Raw genomic sequence first — 18,055 nt, forward strand, 5'->3', positions numbered from 1 at the left:
AATGGCAGTTATATTGGATACACAGGCTTCATAATGATACATGGATCTCAAAATAATTAAAATATTTGACTAAACTCACAAATTGTAATCAACTCTCTGTTCTTGAGACTAGTGCAGAACATTTTCATTTCAGTATGGCAAGCAATGAGTTAACCAAAAAGTGTATTACATGAAGCAAGAAAAATAAAACCTGAAGATAATGGAGAATTTGGAAAGGAACATCAGGCAGAATTTTACACTCCCCTCAGGGGATGGGTTGGGAGTAGCAAAAGGCCATGGCACGTCTTTTCTGGTGCCTACACTTCCATCTGCTGCAATTTTACACATGGTCATGGAAGCATTGGGCAGCACACTCACCCATAGGCCAATTGAAGCCCTCAACACAAGGGTCTCTTCCAACCCCCATTGCAATTTTTCCCATGTTGGGAAGACATCAGTGCTGAGAGGGAGCTGCAGCAGCTTTCACTGCTTGGACCCGCTGGCAGGCAAGTGTGGCATAGACCTACTTCATGGTGGGCCAATGCCTCAGAGGATCCACCCCAAGCCCCCCATCCAGCACCCTCCTTTCCAGGGTTTGCTGGCCCAGCCTCAAAATACACCCCCTCAACCCCCACCCACTCATCTCCCCAAGCATCGCCAGCAATGATTGCTGTTGGGGAGTGGGTGATATCCCAGAAGCGGCTATCTCATCCATTTCTCGCCAGGCCAAATGCTCTGCACACCAGCAGCCCAAGGCTACCCACTGACCGAGTAAGTTGCTATTTACTCAACTTTGCAATTTACTCTGATCCATTAAATATCAATTGTATGTTGCAAACCTCTCAAGTAAAACCTTAACCATTGCAAAAGTAAGTAAATGCGACGCTTATGAGCAATCGATTCTATGAAAAAAGTAGATGTGCTGTGTAATTGTTTGTCTCATTGAAGTATGCCGCCTGACTGTAAAGGTTGGGAACCACTGGAATACAAGGTCAGGGCTAGGTTGTCAAGAACACAAGACCGGGGGGGGGGGGGGGGGGGGGGGGGGGGGGGGGGGTTAATTGTGGCATTAAGTACTGAAGAAGTGGTGGCATAAAGGTAAGATAGTAGAAAGTGTTCACTGGAGAGCAAAGGTCAGTGAGCGCTTTCAATTTAGTCTGCTGTATTTGCTGCTCCCAATACAGTATCCTCTACATTGGGGAGATGAAATGCAGACTGGGTGACCACTTTGCAGATTCAATTGAGGCATTCAAGAGAGAATTAGAAATTTGAAAAGGAACAACGTGCAGGTTTATGGGGAAAAGGTGGGAGAATGGTACAAAGTAAATTGCTCCTCCAGAGGTCCCGAGCACCACATATGTCAGTCTTTGGCCAATTTGATTCACTCTGTGATATCAAGAAGTATCTGAGGGTAATGGATACTGTAAAGGCTATGAGCCCTGACAATATTCCAGCAATCATGCTAAAGACTTGTACTCCAGATCTTGTCATGCTCCTAGCCATGGTGTTCTAGTACAGCTACAACACTGGCACCTACACAACAATGTGTTGGGAAGATGCCATGGAGCTGAAAAACAACTAAACTCATGTCAACACGTGTCCATCCTAGGCCTGCAGCAATTTTCCTGTGATGCGCAACGCAAACTGGAAGAACCACACCTCATCTTCCGATTAGGCACGTTGCAACCTTCCAGACTCAACATTTTAGTCTAGAGCCAGGGTGGTGGAGTGGATCGTACCAGAGACAGAGGACGATGGTATGTGGTGACCTGTAAAAGGTTTCCTTGCCCATGTTTAGTCTGAAGCCATGAGACTCCATGGGGTCTAGAATAGCTGTTTCTTGGTCCAAAAGAAAGCACACAATGGGGTTCCTCATGTATCGGTGTTAGGATCCCTGCATTTCGTGATCTATATTAATGACCTAACTTTGGTATAAACGGCAAAATAACAAAATTTGCAAATGACACAAGGCTTTGAAGTTTTGCTGATTATGAGGAGAGTGATGAACTTTAAGAGGGTACAGACAGGTTAGAGGAATTGCAGAATAAATTTAACACAGAGGTTTGAAGTTTTAAATAAAGTAGACAGAATCCTGAGTTTTACAAATTGGAACAGAGTGCACAAAAACAGGGCAAGCTGGGAAAAACATCTTTAGAACACTGGCTCAGCTTCAACTGGAATAGTGTGTCCAGTTCATCACTCATCAGGAGGAATATGAAGGTATTCGTGACAATGCAGGGAACGATCACAAGAGTGGTTCCAAGGATGAAGCTGGGATTGTTCTCCTTGCAGAAAGAAGATCAAGAGATTTAATAGAGGCATCCAAAACAACCATGAGGGACCAAATATAGTACAAAGAACTGTACAGCACATGAACAGGCCCTTTGGCCCACCAAGCATGTTGTCCTAGCTGGACTAACCGCCTGTATCCCTCTGTGCATGTGTCATGTGTCTATCCAGATAAGTCTTAAATGTCACTAAAATGTCTGCCTCAAACACCTCACTTGGCAGTGCATTCCAGGCCCCACCACCCTCTGTCTAAAAATCTTCATCCACATATCTCTACTGAACCTTTCCCTCCTCACCTTGAACTTGTTCCCCCTTGTAATTGTCATTTCTGCCCTGGGAAAAAGCTTCCAACTGTTCACATTATTTATGTCCCTCAATTTTATAAACTTCTGACAGGTCACCCCTCAGCCTCTGTCTTTCCTGGGAGAACAGTCCCAGTTTATTCAATCTCTCTTCATAGCTAATACCCTCCATACCAGGCAACATCCTGTTAAACCTTTTCTGTACTCCCTCCAAAGCCTCCATGTCCTTCTGGTAGTTGGCAACCAGAATTGGACACAGTAGTCTAAATGTGGTGTAATCAACATTTTATACTCGATGCCCCGGCCAATGAAGGCAAGCATGCCATATGCTTTCTTCACCACCTTTTCCACCTGTTCTGCCACTTATAAGGATCTGTGGACCTGTACTCCCAAATCTCTGTGTCTATGCTCCCGATAGTTCCGCCATTTATTTTATAGTTTCCACCTGAATTCGATCTACCAAAATGCATCACCTCGCGTTTGTCTGGATTAAATTCCATCTGCCATTTCTCCGCCCAATTTTCCAGCTTACCTATATCCTGCTATATTCTCTGACAATCTTCATCACTATCCGCAACTCCTGCAATCTTAGTATCATCTACAAACTTGCTGATCAGACCAGCTACATTTTCTTCCAATTCATTTAGATAGTCATAGTAGTTAGGGAGAAACTTCCCATTGACTGAAGGCCAGAGAACCACAAGGCACTGATTGAAGGTGAATAACAAATGAAGCAACAGCAACATGGAAAAACATTTTATGCAAGTGGTTAGGATTTGGAATGCACTGCCTGAGTGTGCAGTGAAGGCAGAGTCAATCAAGACCATCAAAAAGGAATTGGATAATTATGTGAAGAGAAATAAAATTGCAGGGCTGCAGACAAAAAGAATGGGGTTGGGCAAGTTGCTCTTGCAGAGAGCTGTCACAAACATGACAAACCAAATGGTCGTCTTCTGTCCCTGTAACCATTCTGTATCAAAAACACAGAAAAGGCTACAGGTCCTAATAACATCCAGACTGTTGCACTGAAAACTTGTGTTCTAAAACTACCCAGTTCCCATAGCCAAGTTGTTCCAATATAACTGCAACGTTGGTATCCATCCGACAGCATAGAAAATTTTCCCAGGTATGTTCTTTTCATAAAAACTAAGACGGATCAAGCCAGCCAAGAACCAGCCCAACAATCTATTTTCATCATCAGAAAAGTGAAAGAACAGCTCAACAATAACCTGCTCACCAATGCTCAGTTTGGATTCCATAAGGGCCCCTCAGCTCCAGACCTCAATTTGGCCTTGATGAATTCCAGAGACGAAGAGAAAGTGACTCCTCTTGATATCATGTACTGTCAAGGAGCCTTAGTAATTGACATTACTGGCTGGAGTCATGCTTAGCACAGAGGAAATGATTGTGGTCATCAAATGCCAATCACAGCACACTTTAGCAAGAGTCCCTCAGGGCAGTTTCCCAAATCTAACCATCTTCAGCTGCCTCAAAGGTCTTTCCTCCTTCAAGAGGTGGGAATGTTTACAGTGTTCAGTCCCACTTATAATTCCTCAAATAACGAAGCAGTTCATGTCCACCCACATCATGATCTGGACAACATTCATTCTTGGGCTGACAAGTGGCAAGTAACATTCATGCCTCAAGTCTCAAGCAATGATCATTTCCTGCAATAGAGAATCTAACTATATTCCAAGCCATTAACATCACTGAATTTCTTCATGGACATCCTCAAGGGTTACCACTGATCAAAAGCTTCACTAGATCACCCTTATAAATACTGGGCATACATGAGGTCAGAAATTGGGAATCCTGTAGCAAGTAACATTTTCTGACTGCCCAAACCCCATCTGCCATTTACAAGGCACAGTTCAGGACAGTGATGAAATACTTCATGCTTGCCTGACTGACTGCAGCCCCAAGAACATTCCAAAAGCTTGATGTCATCCCAGACAAGACAGATCGCTTGACTGACACCACATCCACCACTACATAATGGCTGAAGGGTCCATCATCCACAAAATGTACTCCAACAGCTTGCCAAAAATTCTTTGACAGCATTTTTGAAAACCACAACCTCTGCTACCAAAAATGACAAGGGCTGCATGGAACCATGACTAACTCCAAATACCTCTCCAAATCATACACCATTCTGATTTGGAAATCTGTCATGCTTTCGCCAATGGGGAGTCAAAGTCCTGAATCCTTTACCCAACAGCCTTGTAGTCACATCCCACAATCAAATACAGAATCTTTCCTGCCCCAAACGCAGCCTTTCCACAGTTGACCATACTATCCTTTTCCTACACCTCTCCTTCAACCATTCCCATGTGATTGCCTTCACTTGCTTCCAATTTACTTATAATTAGATAAAGATGAGGGCTATTTGGCCTTTTGAGTTTGATCTGTTGGTCAATAAGATTATGTCTGATCTACTGTAACACCACCTTCCCACTCCATCCTGATATCGCTTTAACTGTGGCTCGAATATACTAGCAAACATGCATCCCTCCGGGACACAGTAAGGATCGTGAATCTTTGAAATTAAATGAAAACATTGCTCATGTCCATTCTAGATCAGGGCAACCCCTTATTCTGAGAATATTTTAGACTAATTTGCCCTGTTATGTTGCTTAAGAATTTTATACCGTTCAAAGAGCTCACCTCTCATTTTCTTCCCAACTGGTCGAGCGACAGCCTGACAGTCATACCCACAGAATAATAGCTTTCAGCCAACATCCAAGATTCCTTCACCACCATATGCCTTTTCCCACCAACAGTATAGATCCACCAGAAATGGCAGCAGTGTTACGTAGTAAGGGGTGGCCATGGGAGTCCTCACCATTGACTCCAGACCACGTAGTCTCATGCCATCAGGTTATACAGAAGCAAGGAAACATCCTGTTGATTACCACCTATTGCACCTCCTTTAGTGGATGAGAAAGTACTCCATGTTGAACAGCACTTGGTCGCAAGGACACAGAATGTATACTGGATAGGAAATTTCAATGTGTATCATCATGAGTGGTTTGATAGCATCATTACTAACCAAGCTCTTAAGGACAATGTGCAAACTGGGCCTGCAGAAGGTGGTGAGAGAACGAAACAAGGAAAAACCTGCTAGATCTCATCCTCACTAATGTACCTGTCAAAAATGCACCTATCTACGAGATAGCGTACTCATCATATAGTCCTTACAGGCTTGCAACACAGTACATCATCGATAGTGTTATGGAACACTAACACCTAGCTCAATAGGATAGGTTCAGAAAAGATCTAGCAGTTCAAAATTAGGCATCAACAGCCTTTTGTATTCCACCACATTCTGTAGCCTCATGTCCTGGTGTATCCTTCACTCTAGCATTGCCATCAGGGCAAGGGATCAAGACTAACGCCAGGAGGAACATTGGAAAGTATCATAAATGACATGCCAATCTGGTAAAATTCCAACACAGCACTACAGTATATGCAAAACAGTGGAATTAGCATGCTAAAGACAGATCAAAGAGATTCCACAACCAGACCCAAGCTCTATGATCCTACCACATCCAGTTGTGGTGAGAGGAGGCAGATCCTTGAACATCCCTATCCTGAATGATGGAAGAACCAAGTGCAAGTGCAAAAGACAAGGCTAAAGCATTCATAATCATCTTCAGCCAGATCTGTCAACTGGGTGATCCATTTCAGCCTCCTTCTGAGAACCCAACATCATAGAAGTCAGTCTTCAGCCAGCTGGAATCACTCCATATGGCGCCAGAAACCATGGAGCACACTAGTTACAGCAGGGCCACATCTCAGTAACATCCTGGCTGTAGTGCTGAAGATTTCAGCTCCAGAACGAGCTGTGCCTCTAGCCAGCTGTTACAACACTAAATGTGGAATATCACTCAGGTATGTCCTGAACTCAAAGCAGAACAAATCAAATCCTGCCAATTACTATCCAATCAGTTTGCTAAAATTAACAGCAGGGTGATGAAAGTTGTCATTGATAGTGCTATCAAGTGGCACTTGATTATAATATGCTCAGTTTGGATTCTGCCAGAACAACTCACAATCAGACCTCATTGCAGCCTCGGTTAAAAGCATGGACATAAGAATGAATTCCAGAGGTGAGGAGGGAGTGACCTCCCTTCACTTCAAGACAACATTTCAGCACTAGCAAAAGTGAAGTCACTGAGAATCTAGGGGAAATCTCCCCACTGGCTGGAGTCAGTCCTAGTACAAATGAAAATGACTGACGTTTTTTTTAGCCCAAGTCATGACTGCAGTTCCTCAGGGTAGTTTCCCCAAGTCCAACCATCTACAACTGCTTTATCAATAACCTTCCCTCCATCCTGAGGTCAGAGGTGGTGATGTTCCCTAATGAATGTAGTGTTCACTTCCATCTGCAACTGCTCAGATAATGAAGCAGCCTCTGCCCACAAGGCAGTGAAACCTGGACAACATTTAGATTTGGGCTGATAGGTGACAAGTAACAATAGCACCACACAAGTGCCAGGCACTGAGCACAACAGTCTAATCATGTCCCCACGATATTCATGATGTGGAGATGCCAGCGTTGGACTGGGGTAAACACAGTAAGAAGTTTAACAACACCAGGTTAAAGTCCAACAGGCTTATTTGGTAGCAAAAGCCACACAAGCTTTCGGAGCTCCAAGCCCCTTCTTCAGGAGAGTGGGAATTCTGTTCACAAACAGGGCATATAAAGACACAAACTTAATTTACATGAATAATGGTTGGAATGTGAATACTTACAACTAATCAAGTTTCTTAAAGACTTGATTAGTTGTAAGTATTCGCATTCCAACCATTATTCATGTAAATTAAGTCTGTGTCTTTATATGCCCTGTTTGTGAACAGAATTCCCACTCACCTGAAGAAAGGGCTTGGAGCTCCGAAAGCTTGTGTGGCTTTTGCTACCAAATAAACCTGTTGGACTTTAACCTGGTGTTGTTAAACTTCCAACGATATTCAACAGCATTGCCGATGCTAAATGACTTATCATCAACATTCTGAAGATCCAATAGCCAGTAACATATCTGGCTACAACAGCAAGTCAATGCTTACTTATTCTGCAGTGAGTGACTCTCCAAAGTCTTAGCATCCACAAGTTACAAGTCAGCATATGAAGGAATACTCCTCCCCTTCCTGGACAAGTGCAGTTTCACGATAACACAAGGAACTTGAATTTTATCTCACACAAAGCCACTAATTCAACTGGCACCTCAAACACCACATCTACCAGGTCTGCACACATTCAAATGACTTATTGTCTGTATTATCTGCCAAATTTTGACAACAAAGGACCACAAGTCTACTTTGGGGCAACCCAAGGATGAGAATGCTGCTAAATAATTGAGTTTTTCTTCATGTGAACTATTAATATTTTTGTTCCTTACCAGCATAAACTTGAGTTCACTTTGCAAAATTTTGTCTGAAGGGTCACAAAATATTTATGTAAAATATTTATATAAAAACAGAATAAAGGGAACAGGGACAATCTAAAAGCACACATGCTTGACATCAAGTCTGCTCCTCCTCACTCAACATTTTCAATCAAACAAATGTGTTAACTCTTGAAAATGCATGAAACAAATTTAATATGTAACATAGGAATTAGGAGTAGAATAAGCAAATTGTGCCGCCGAGCCGACTCCACTATTTAATCAGATCATTGCTGATCTCTCCCTGGTCTCAAATCCACCTCCCCACCTGTTCCCCATATCCTTATTTTTTTTATGTAAAATAGAATGGTAGATATGTCTTTAAAAGATAGCCACAGTCTTTGCGTGTCCGTCTATGTGAACCGTGGGTCCTGGCGATGGAGCAGTAAACATTTCTCCCTCTTTTGCTGCTGGACAATGGACATGGAGCCACCATGAGCTCCGCCCTCGCGCTCACATGCGGTGCCCGTCGAGGCTCAGGTCGATTCTCACCGCTTCGCTTGAGGGGTTTCAGGCTCCGGGCTGCACTGCCCCTCACTTGAGCTCGAAGCATCAGCCGCAAAGGAAGCCCGTTTTCCTCCCAGCAGTTCGACGCCCGTAACGGTTTTACCGATGGTGAACCAGTCCTGGATTTGCTGCGCCACCAAATTACGGATCATGGCGCGCGAGCAGCGGCCCTTTGGCGCGCACGGAGCTACCAAAAACAGCAATAGTCCTCGTGAGACTGTCCACACCTGCGCACTGCCGCCACCGTGCCGGCAGTTGACACCTGCGCACTGCCGCCACCGTGCCGGCAGTTGACACCTGCGCACTGCCGCCACCGTGCCGGCAGTTGACACCTGCGCACTGCCGCCACCGTGCCGGCAGTTGACACCTGCGCACTGCCGCCACCGTGCCGGCAGTTGACACCTGCGCACTGCTGCCGCCGTGCCAGCAGTTGACACCTGCGCTGCGCCAATCTCTCCGCCCTTTGGAGGGGTTGCTCACATGCACTGGTTTCACAGAATTGGAGTTACAGTTCACTGGAAAAGAAATGGTGCCAACATGTCAGATCTGATGAACTGATTGGAAGAGACGCGATTTCAGAGCCCCCCTCTCCCAGTCTTCACGGTGGTAGACACAAATAGTTTACCGAATATTAACGATAGAGGGTTGGTAGGAGGAGAGGTACTCAATACGATTAATGTTACCAGGGAGGCAGTGCTTGGTAGACTAACGGGACTGAAGGTGGACAAGTCCCCGGGCCAGGATGTAATGCATCCCAGGGTACTGAAAGAAATGTCAGAGGTAATAGCGGATGCGTTAGTGGTTATTTATCAAAATTCGTTGGATTCTGGGGTAGTGCCGGCGGATTGGAAAACGGCTAATGTTACGTCGCTGTTTAAAAAAGGAAATAGACAAAAGGCGGGTAACTACAGGCCGGTTAGCTTAACGTCTGTAGTTGGGAAAATGCTGGAATCCATCATTAAAGAAGAAATAGCAGGCCATCTGGATAAGAATGGTTCGATTAAGCAGACGCAGCATGGATTCATGAGGGGAAAGTCGTGCTTGACGAACTTGTTGGATTTTTATGAAGATGTGACTAGTGCGGTTGACAAAAGGGAACCGGTGAATGCGGTGTTTTTGGATTTCCAAAAGGCGTTTGACAGAGTTGATAAGGAACTTCTTCTCCCAGAGGGTGGTGAATCTCTGGAATTCTCTGCCCACTGAGGTGGTGGAGGCTACCTCGCTGAATATGTTTAAAGCGCGGATGGATGGATTCCTGATCGGTAAGGGAATTAAGGGTTATGGGGATCAGGCGGGTAAGTGGTACTGATCCACGTCAGATCAGCCATGATCTTATTGAATGGCGGGGCAGGCTCGAGGGGCTAGATGGCCTACTCCTGCTCCTATTTCTTATGTTCTTATTCTTATAAGGTGCCTCACAAAAGGTTGCTGAAGAAGATTGGGTCACACAGAGTTGGGGGTAGGGTGTTAGCGTGGATTGGGGATTGGCTATCCGACAGGAAGGAGAGAGTCGGAATAAATGGGTGCTTTTCTGGTTGGTGGATGGTAACTAGTGGTGTGCTGCAGGGATCGGTACTGGGGCCTCAACTATTTACCATTTATATAGACGATCTGGAGGAGGGGACTGAGTGCAGGGTAACAAAGTTTGCAGACGACACAAAGATAAGTGGAAAAGTGAATCGGGTGGAGGGCGTAGAAGGTCTGCAGAGAGATTTGGACTGAGTGAGTGGGCGAGGATCTGGCAGATGGAGTTGACAAATGCGAGGTTATTCACTTTGGAGGAAATAATAGCAAATTGGATTATTATCTAAATGGAAAAAAATTACAACATGCTACTGTGCAAAGGGACCTGGGGGTCCTTGTGCATGAGACGCAACAACCCAGTCTGCAGGTGCAACAGGTGATCAAGAAGGCAAATGGGATGTTGGCCTATATCGCAAGGGGGATAGAATATAAAAGCAGAGATGTCTTGCTGCATCTGTACAGGGCATTGGTGAGGCCGCAGCTGGAATACCGTGTGCAGTATTGGTCCCCTTATTTGCGGAAGGAGGGCCTTGGAGGGAGTGCAGAGACAGTTCACCAGGTTGATACCAGAGATGAGGGGTGTTGATTATGAGGAGAGACTGAGCAGATTGGGTTTGTACTCGTTGGAATTTAGAAGGCTGAGGGGGGATCTTATAGAGACCTATAAGATAATGAAGGGGCTGGATAGGGTAGAGATGGAGAGATTCTTTCCACTTAGAAAGGAAGCGAGAACTAGAGGGCACAGCCTCAAAATAAAGGGGGGTCAGTTTAGGACAGAGTTGAGGAGGAACTTCTTCTCTCAGAGGATGGTGAATCTCTGGAATTCTCTGCCCACTGAAGTGGTGGAGGCTACCTCGTTGAATATGTTTAAATCACGGATAGATGGATTCCTGATCGGTAAGGGAATTAGGGGTTATGGGGATCAGGTGGGTAAGTGGAACTGATCCACGTCAGATCAGCCATGATCTTATTGAATGGCAGGGCAGGCTCGAGGGGCTAGATGGCCTACTCCTGCTCCTATTTCTTATGTTCTTATGTTCTTATGATCTCGGCATGAAATAGAATGGCAGATGCAGTTGAATTCAGATTAATGCCTGGGTGTTGCATTTTGGTAAGGCAAACCAGGGCAGGACTTACACAGTTAATGGTCGGCCCTGGGGAATGTTGTCGAACAGAGAGACCTAGGGATGCAGGTACATAGTTCCTTGAATGTAGCGTCACAGGTGAAGAGTAGACAGAGTGGTGAAGAAGGCTTTTGGCACACTTGCCTTCACCATCCGTCAGAGCATTGAGTACAGGAGTTGGGACATTATGTTACAACTGTACAAAACATTAATAAGGCCACATTTGGAGTACTGCATACAATTCTGGTCACCCTGCTACTAGAAAGCGTGCAAAAAAGATTGGAAAGGATGTTACCGGACTGGAAGGTTTGAATTATAAGGAGGTTGGATAGGCTGGGACTTTTTTCCCTAGAGCGTAGGAGGATGAGGTTTATTAGAGGTTTATAAAATCATGAGGGGCATAGATCAAGTGACGAGCCATGGGTAGGGAAGTCCAAAACTATAGAGGGCAATGGTTTAAGGTAAGAGGGGAAAGATTTAAAAGAGACCTGAGGGGCAACTTTTTCACACAGAGGGTGGTGCATATATGGAATGAGCTACCAGAGGAGGAGAAGGAGGCAGATATATTTACAACATTTAAAAGACATTTGGACAAGTACATGGGTGGGAAAGGGTTTTAGGAATATGGGCCAAACACAGGCAAATGGGACTAGTTCAGTTTAGAAAACCTGGTCGGCATAGATGAGTTGGGCCGAAGAGCCTGTTTCCATGCCTTATATCTATCTCTATTACTCTTCATTACAGAAGAAGGCCATTCAGCCCATCAGGTCTGCACCTATGCAGCATTTTATCCAGGCCCTCCCCCACCTCATCCCCACAACCCCACGCATTTATCCCGCTGATCCCCTTAATCTACACATCTTGGGACACTAAGAGGCAATTTAGCATGGGCCATCCACCTAACCGGTACATCCACCTAACCGGTACATCCACCTAACCGGTACATCCACCTAACCGGTAACAGTCCAAAGATGTGCGGGTTAGGTTGATTGGCCAGGTTAAAAATTGCCCCTTAGAGTCCTGAGATGCGTAGGTTAGAGGGATTAGTGGTTAAATATGTGGGGGTAGGGCCTGGGTGGGATTGTGGTCGGTGCATACTCGATGGGCCGAATGGCCTCCTTCTGCACTGTAGGGTTTCTATGATTTCTATGATCTTTGGACTGTGAGGGAAACAAGAGCACCCGGAGGATCCTGCACAGACACAGGGAGAACGTGCAAACTCCACATAAACAGTCACCCTAGGCTGGAATCAAACCCCTGGCACTGTGAGGAAGCAGTGCTAACCACTGTGCCACAGTGCTACCCTTGCCTTTTTCTACAGTTGCCATGTTATTGGAAGAGTTCACCAACTCTGGAAAAAAAACGCGGTACATGCAAAGGCAAAATGCTGCGGATGCTGGAAATCTGAAATAAAAACAGTAAAACACTGGAAATACGAGGCAGGTCTGACATTATTTGTAGAGAGAAAAGCAGACCTAATGTTTCAGTTCGATGATCTTTTATCAGAAATATAATAAGTTTTCAGCAAGTGCAAGTGGGCAAGGTGGAAAGGAGAATAAAGGGAAGGCCTTTGATATGATGGATGGCAAGAGAGATTGAATGACACAAGATTTCATAGTACAAAAGCCAAAGGGAGTGAGTGGTAGCGGGACTAGTAAAGAAACAAAGTGGGGGCTAGAGAAGATGTGAATGGCAGCCTTCTGAAAGCAAAGGGAATAAGGACAAAGCAAGAAAAAATAGGAAGCGGCAAAATAAACAGAATGAAGGCAGTAGTGAGGATCTAAAATTGTTAGTCTCAGTTTGAGTCTGGGAGGCTATATTTTATCCAGTCAAAAGATGAGGTGCTGTTCTTCAACCCTGTGTTGAGCTTTATTGGAAAACCAAAGCAAGCCAAGGACAGTGACAAAGACAGTGTTATGCTTGCGGACTGAACAAAGGTGTTCGGCAAAGCAGGTACCCTGTCTACATTTAGTTTCGATGTGGAGATGCCGGCGTTGGACTGGGGTAAACACAGTAAGAAGTTTAACAACACCAGGTTAAAGTCCAGCAGGTTTATTTGGTAGAAAAAGCCACAAGCTTTCGGAGCCTTAAGCCCCTTCTTCAGGTGAGTGTGAACAGAATTCCCACTCACCTGAAGGAGGGGCTTCAGGCTCCGAAAGCTTGTGGCTTTTGCTACCAAATAAACCTGTTGGACTTTAACCTGGTGTTGGTAAACTTCTTACTACATTTAGTTTCCCCAGAACATCACATCACGTGAAGTAAATAAAGTATATTGAATTGAAAGCTATTCACTGTTTCACTTGGAAGGAATGTTTGCGGACTTGGATGTCGAAAAGGGAGGGAATAAAAGGGCAGGTGTTGCATCTCCTGTACTTGCACAGAGTTCCAGCTTCTCTGGGTAGATTATGAAGTGTTTGGGAAGCTACAGAAGTAAAACTCACAAAGAAGCAAAGCAGCTGTGCCTGGCAAGGTGGGTATTGAGGAGCAGTTACAGGTGATGCAGGCCAGTTTAGCTCCATAATACTGGCAGCAGCAAGTCCCTACTGGAAAGAGCAACGTTCACAAACCAAAAGCAGGAAATCTCAGATCAACAAATAACCATCTGCAGCAAGCAGTACCATCAACTGATAAACAGTCATTGCCAAATAATGTTTCCTATGTGTTCCTGTCTCTTCTACATGACCAGATCCAAGCAGAAGTTTGCCAACAATGGAAGGAAAGTTAGCATTTTAAGGAGCTTCCCATCATGTTATGGCTTGCCCTTTGCATTTCAGCTGCTGTTCTTTCAAGTTGGGATCCCCATTTTAAATCTTGGCTTCCTGATTCCATTCAGCCACTCAGGTTATTTATGATCCTGAGTATATTGGAACTCCTTTGATCATCCTGATCCAATTTATTGTGAATTCAGTCTCTGGGCCTGATTTTAACAGTGCAAGTGCTTGATTTTTAAATGAGTTACAATCTGAACAGTTACCTTCAAAGTTAGTTTTGCAAATTGTTGTATAGGTGATGCAGGCTTGAAGGGTTGAATGATCTACTCTTGCTTGTATTATGAACAGAGAGTAGCTCTGCAAGGTTCTGAAGCTGCTGTTAACCTTTTCTTTTAAAGAAACACAATTAGTGCAGGATTTCAATTACCCTAATACTAACTTAGATAGAATTAGGGGGAGAGACACAGAGGGAGCAGGATTCTTCAAACATGTTCAGGAGAACCTTTTTAGCCCGTATGTAGCAAGCTCAATAAGGGAGGTTGTGGTTTTGGACTTATAGAAAATGAAACTGGACAAGTAGATGGGGTATCAGTTGGGCAGCACTTTGGTGCGGGTGATCATAATTCAATTAATAATATAAAGATTATTAAGTATAATCCCAAGATTGAGGTTCTGCTCTTTAATCTTACCCAGGTCCACCTAACCTGCACATCTCTGAACAGTGGGAGGAAACCAGAACATCTAGAGGAAACCCACACAGATACAAGCAAACTTCACACTGGCAATTATCCAAGGCTGGAATTGAACCCAGATTCCTGGTGCTGTGAGGCAGAAGTGCTAACCACTGTGCCACCACGCCACCCTCGTGCTATGCACAAGTAAGTTTACCTGTTTAAAAAATTACATTTTCTGGAAATGTGTTTTAGTTGTTCTGAGGAGTCCAGCCATTTCTTAGTTTGGAGTTGCATTGGTAGGATTGGCCCAGTTAAATACTTGCCTGACAAAACCTGCTTTGGGGATAGTGGACCTATGTTTTCCGACTATCAAAGTCTAAAGCTTATTTGTTTTTGAGCTTATCTAGATGCTAACCTTCGGATTTGTTTGCCTCTTATTCAGAGAAATATTTCATGTTAGATCAGATGATTCCTGATTTTTCTGATCTTGCTGGTAAAATGCAGTAAAAGTTAAATGTTTTAAACGTTTGTTTCTTTGAAACTGAACATGCAGCTTTTTATAATTGGACCAATTTGTTTATTTTTATGTTTTACACATGTTGCATGCATAGTTATTTAGCACGATCACAGTGACTAGCACTCCCAACTTTTCTTGGCTCAGTGGTTACACTGTCATCTCAGAGTCAGAAAGTTATGGGTTTAAATTCAACTCCAGAGACTTGCACACATAATATAGATGACAATTTAGTGAAGTACTAACAGAGTGCTGCACTTTTGGAGGCTCAACAAATTGATGCTAAACTGATGTCATATCTTCCCTTTCAGCAGTAAGTAAAAGATCACACAGGTACATTTAAATAAGAACAGTGACATCCTACCAATGTTTGTGTAATTTTTGCCCAATCAATCAACATTAATAAAAACAGATCTATATTGTCTCATTGCTGTTTATGAGATTTAGATTAATACAAATTGCTTCCATAAATTTCTTACATTCTTTGTATTCTTTCTTCTTTATCTTTCTTCTAAAAACACAGATCACTATTAATGTTGATCTCAAAAACCTCCAAATGTTTATTGTTGAGAGGTATAGATCGGGTGAATTCTCAGAGGCTTTTTCCCAGGGCTGAAATGGCTGCTACGAGAGGACACAGGTTTAAGGTGCTGGGGAGTAGGTACAGAGGAGATGTCAGGGGTAAGTTTTTCACTCAGAGGGTGGTGGGCGAGTGGAATCGGCTGCCGTCAATGGTGGTGGAGGCAAACTCGATAGGGTCTTTTAAGAGACTTCTGGATGAGTACATGGGACTTAATAGGATTGAGGGTTATAGGTAAGCCTATATATAGGCCTAGGTAGGTTGGGACATGACTGGCGCAACTTGCGGGCCGAAGGGCCTGTTTGTGCTGTAGTTTTTCTATGTTCTATGATGTCACTAGAAACAACTTGCTGAGCAAATAAAAAACAATGAATCAGAAAAATAGATGAGTATTAAGAGTATAATAGGGTGAAGTGTGCATTTCGGACTCACTCCCACACTCAGGGATCTCAGTCAGCCACCCTTAGCCACTGTGAGAGTGGATGAGAGTGCATGATGGTCTGTGTGGGTGAAGGTGAGTGAGAACCCTGATACTGCAAATGAGCCACATGCCCCATGCCCTGCCATCTCAACTCCCTATACCTTGCTCCCAGCCCTCAGCCCCCTGTCCCCGCTCCTTGGCTTTCTTGCCCACGGCTCCTTAGCCCAAATCCTTCACTTCGTGGCCTTTGGCTCCCCGGCCCAGCTATCTGCCATCCACTCCATCTGATGAAGGAGCAGCGCTCCGAAAACTAACAGCATTTGCTACCAAATAAACCTGTTGGACTTTAACCTGGTGTTGTTAAAACTCTTACTGTGTTTACCCCAGTCCAACGCCAGCATCTCCACAAAATGGATAGAGACAGGATTGGGGCCACCAGCAAAGTTGTTTACAGACAATGGGGGGGAGTTTGTTAATGATGAGTTTAGGGAAATGTGTGAAAACATGAATATCATAGTCATGAATACGGCTGCGGAAAGCCCATTTAGTAATTGGGTGTATGAGAGGAACCATGCAATAATAGATGACATGTTCCGGATAATTTTCATAGATAGACCAGATTTCAAGTTAAATTTAGCCTTAGCATGGGCGGTACATGCAAAGAATTCATTGCAGCTGGTCGGGAGAAACAGTCTGTATCAATTAGTATTTGGTAGAAATCCATTTTGAATGACCAGCCTCCAGCTTGGTAAGGGTAAGTGAGACTCAACAGCCCCAACTAAACTTAAAAAGAAACTTTCTGCCCTAACTCAGGCATATCCCTCTATTCCCTCCATTTTCACGTACCCACCCAGGTGCATCTTAAATGTTTCTAATGTGCCTGCTTCCACCACTTCCTCTAGCAGCGCGTTCCAGGCACCCATCACTCTGCGTGAAAAACTCCCCCGCACATCTCCCTTAAACTTTCCCCCTCTCACCTTGAACCTGTGCCCCCTGGTAATTGACACTTCCACCCTGGAAAAAGCCTCTGACTATCCACCCTGTCTATGCCTCTCATAATTTTGTAGACCACTATTAGGACTCCCTTAGCCTCCATCTTTCCACTGAAAACAATCCTAGTTTATTCAACCTCTCCTCATAGTCAACACCCTTGAGACCAGGCAACATCCTGGTGAACCATATTTGCACTCTCTCCAAAGCTTCTATGCCCTTCTGGTATTGTGACGACCAGAACTGCACGCAATACTCCAAATGCGGCCTAACCAAGGTTCTATGTAGCTGCAACATGATTTGCCGACTCTTATACTCAATGCTCCAGCCAATGAAGGCAAGCATGCCATATGCCTTCTTAATCAATTTTGCCATCTGTGTTGCCATTTTGAGGGAATTGTGGACCTGCGTGCCCAGATCCCTCGGTATGTTAATGTTCTTACGAATTCTGCCATTTACAGTATAATTCACACCTCCACTTGATCCTCCAAAATGCAGTACATTGCATTTGTCCGGAATAAACTCCACCTGCCATTTCTGTGCCCAAGTGCCAATCTATCTATATCCTGTTGTATCTTCTGACAATCCCCAGCACTATCAGCAACTTAACCAATCTTCGTGTCATCTGCAAACTTACTAATCAGAACACCCACATTTTCCTCCAGATCATTTATATATACCACAAACAACAGAGATCCCAGCACAGATACCTACGGAACACCACTAGCTACAGATCTCCATTCTGAAAAACACTCTTCCACCACTAGTTTCTGTCTCCTATGACCGAGCCAGCCCACCCCAAATCCTATGTGATTTCAGTTTTTGTACCAGCCTGCCATATGGGACCTTGTCAAACGCCTTACTAAAGTCCATATAAACTACATCCACAGCCCTTCCCTCATCAATTATCTTTGTGACCTCTTCCAAAACCTCAATCAAGTTGATGAGACATGACCCTCCTCGTACAAAACCATGCTGCCTGTCATTAACTGGTCA

General features: G+C 44.3%; 1 protein-coding gene across 1 annotated transcript in view; it reads right to left on the minus strand.

The window, feature by feature from the left end:
- tdrd9 (tudor domain containing 9) overlaps window positions 1-8,673 on the minus strand; it is a 135,736-nt gene extending 127,063 nt beyond the window's left edge. Inside the window, exons 1-2 of the mRNA XM_078233120.1 lie at window positions 8,507-8,673; window positions 3,510-3,540 (exon numbers count right to left, since the gene is read on the minus strand). Of these exons, the coding sequence (XP_078089246.1) occupies window positions 3,510-3,540; window positions 8,507-8,673 (198 nt within the window). The remainder of the gene's footprint in view (window positions 1-3,509; window positions 3,541-8,506) is intronic.
- Window positions 8,674-18,055: the final 9,382 nt, after the last annotated feature.

The sequence above is a fragment of the Mustelus asterias genome, chromosome 18, assembly GCF_964213995.1.
Source record: "Mustelus asterias chromosome 18, sMusAst1.hap1.1, whole genome shotgun sequence".
Lineage (NCBI taxonomy): Eukaryota > Metazoa > Chordata > Chondrichthyes > Carcharhiniformes > Triakidae > Mustelus > Mustelus asterias.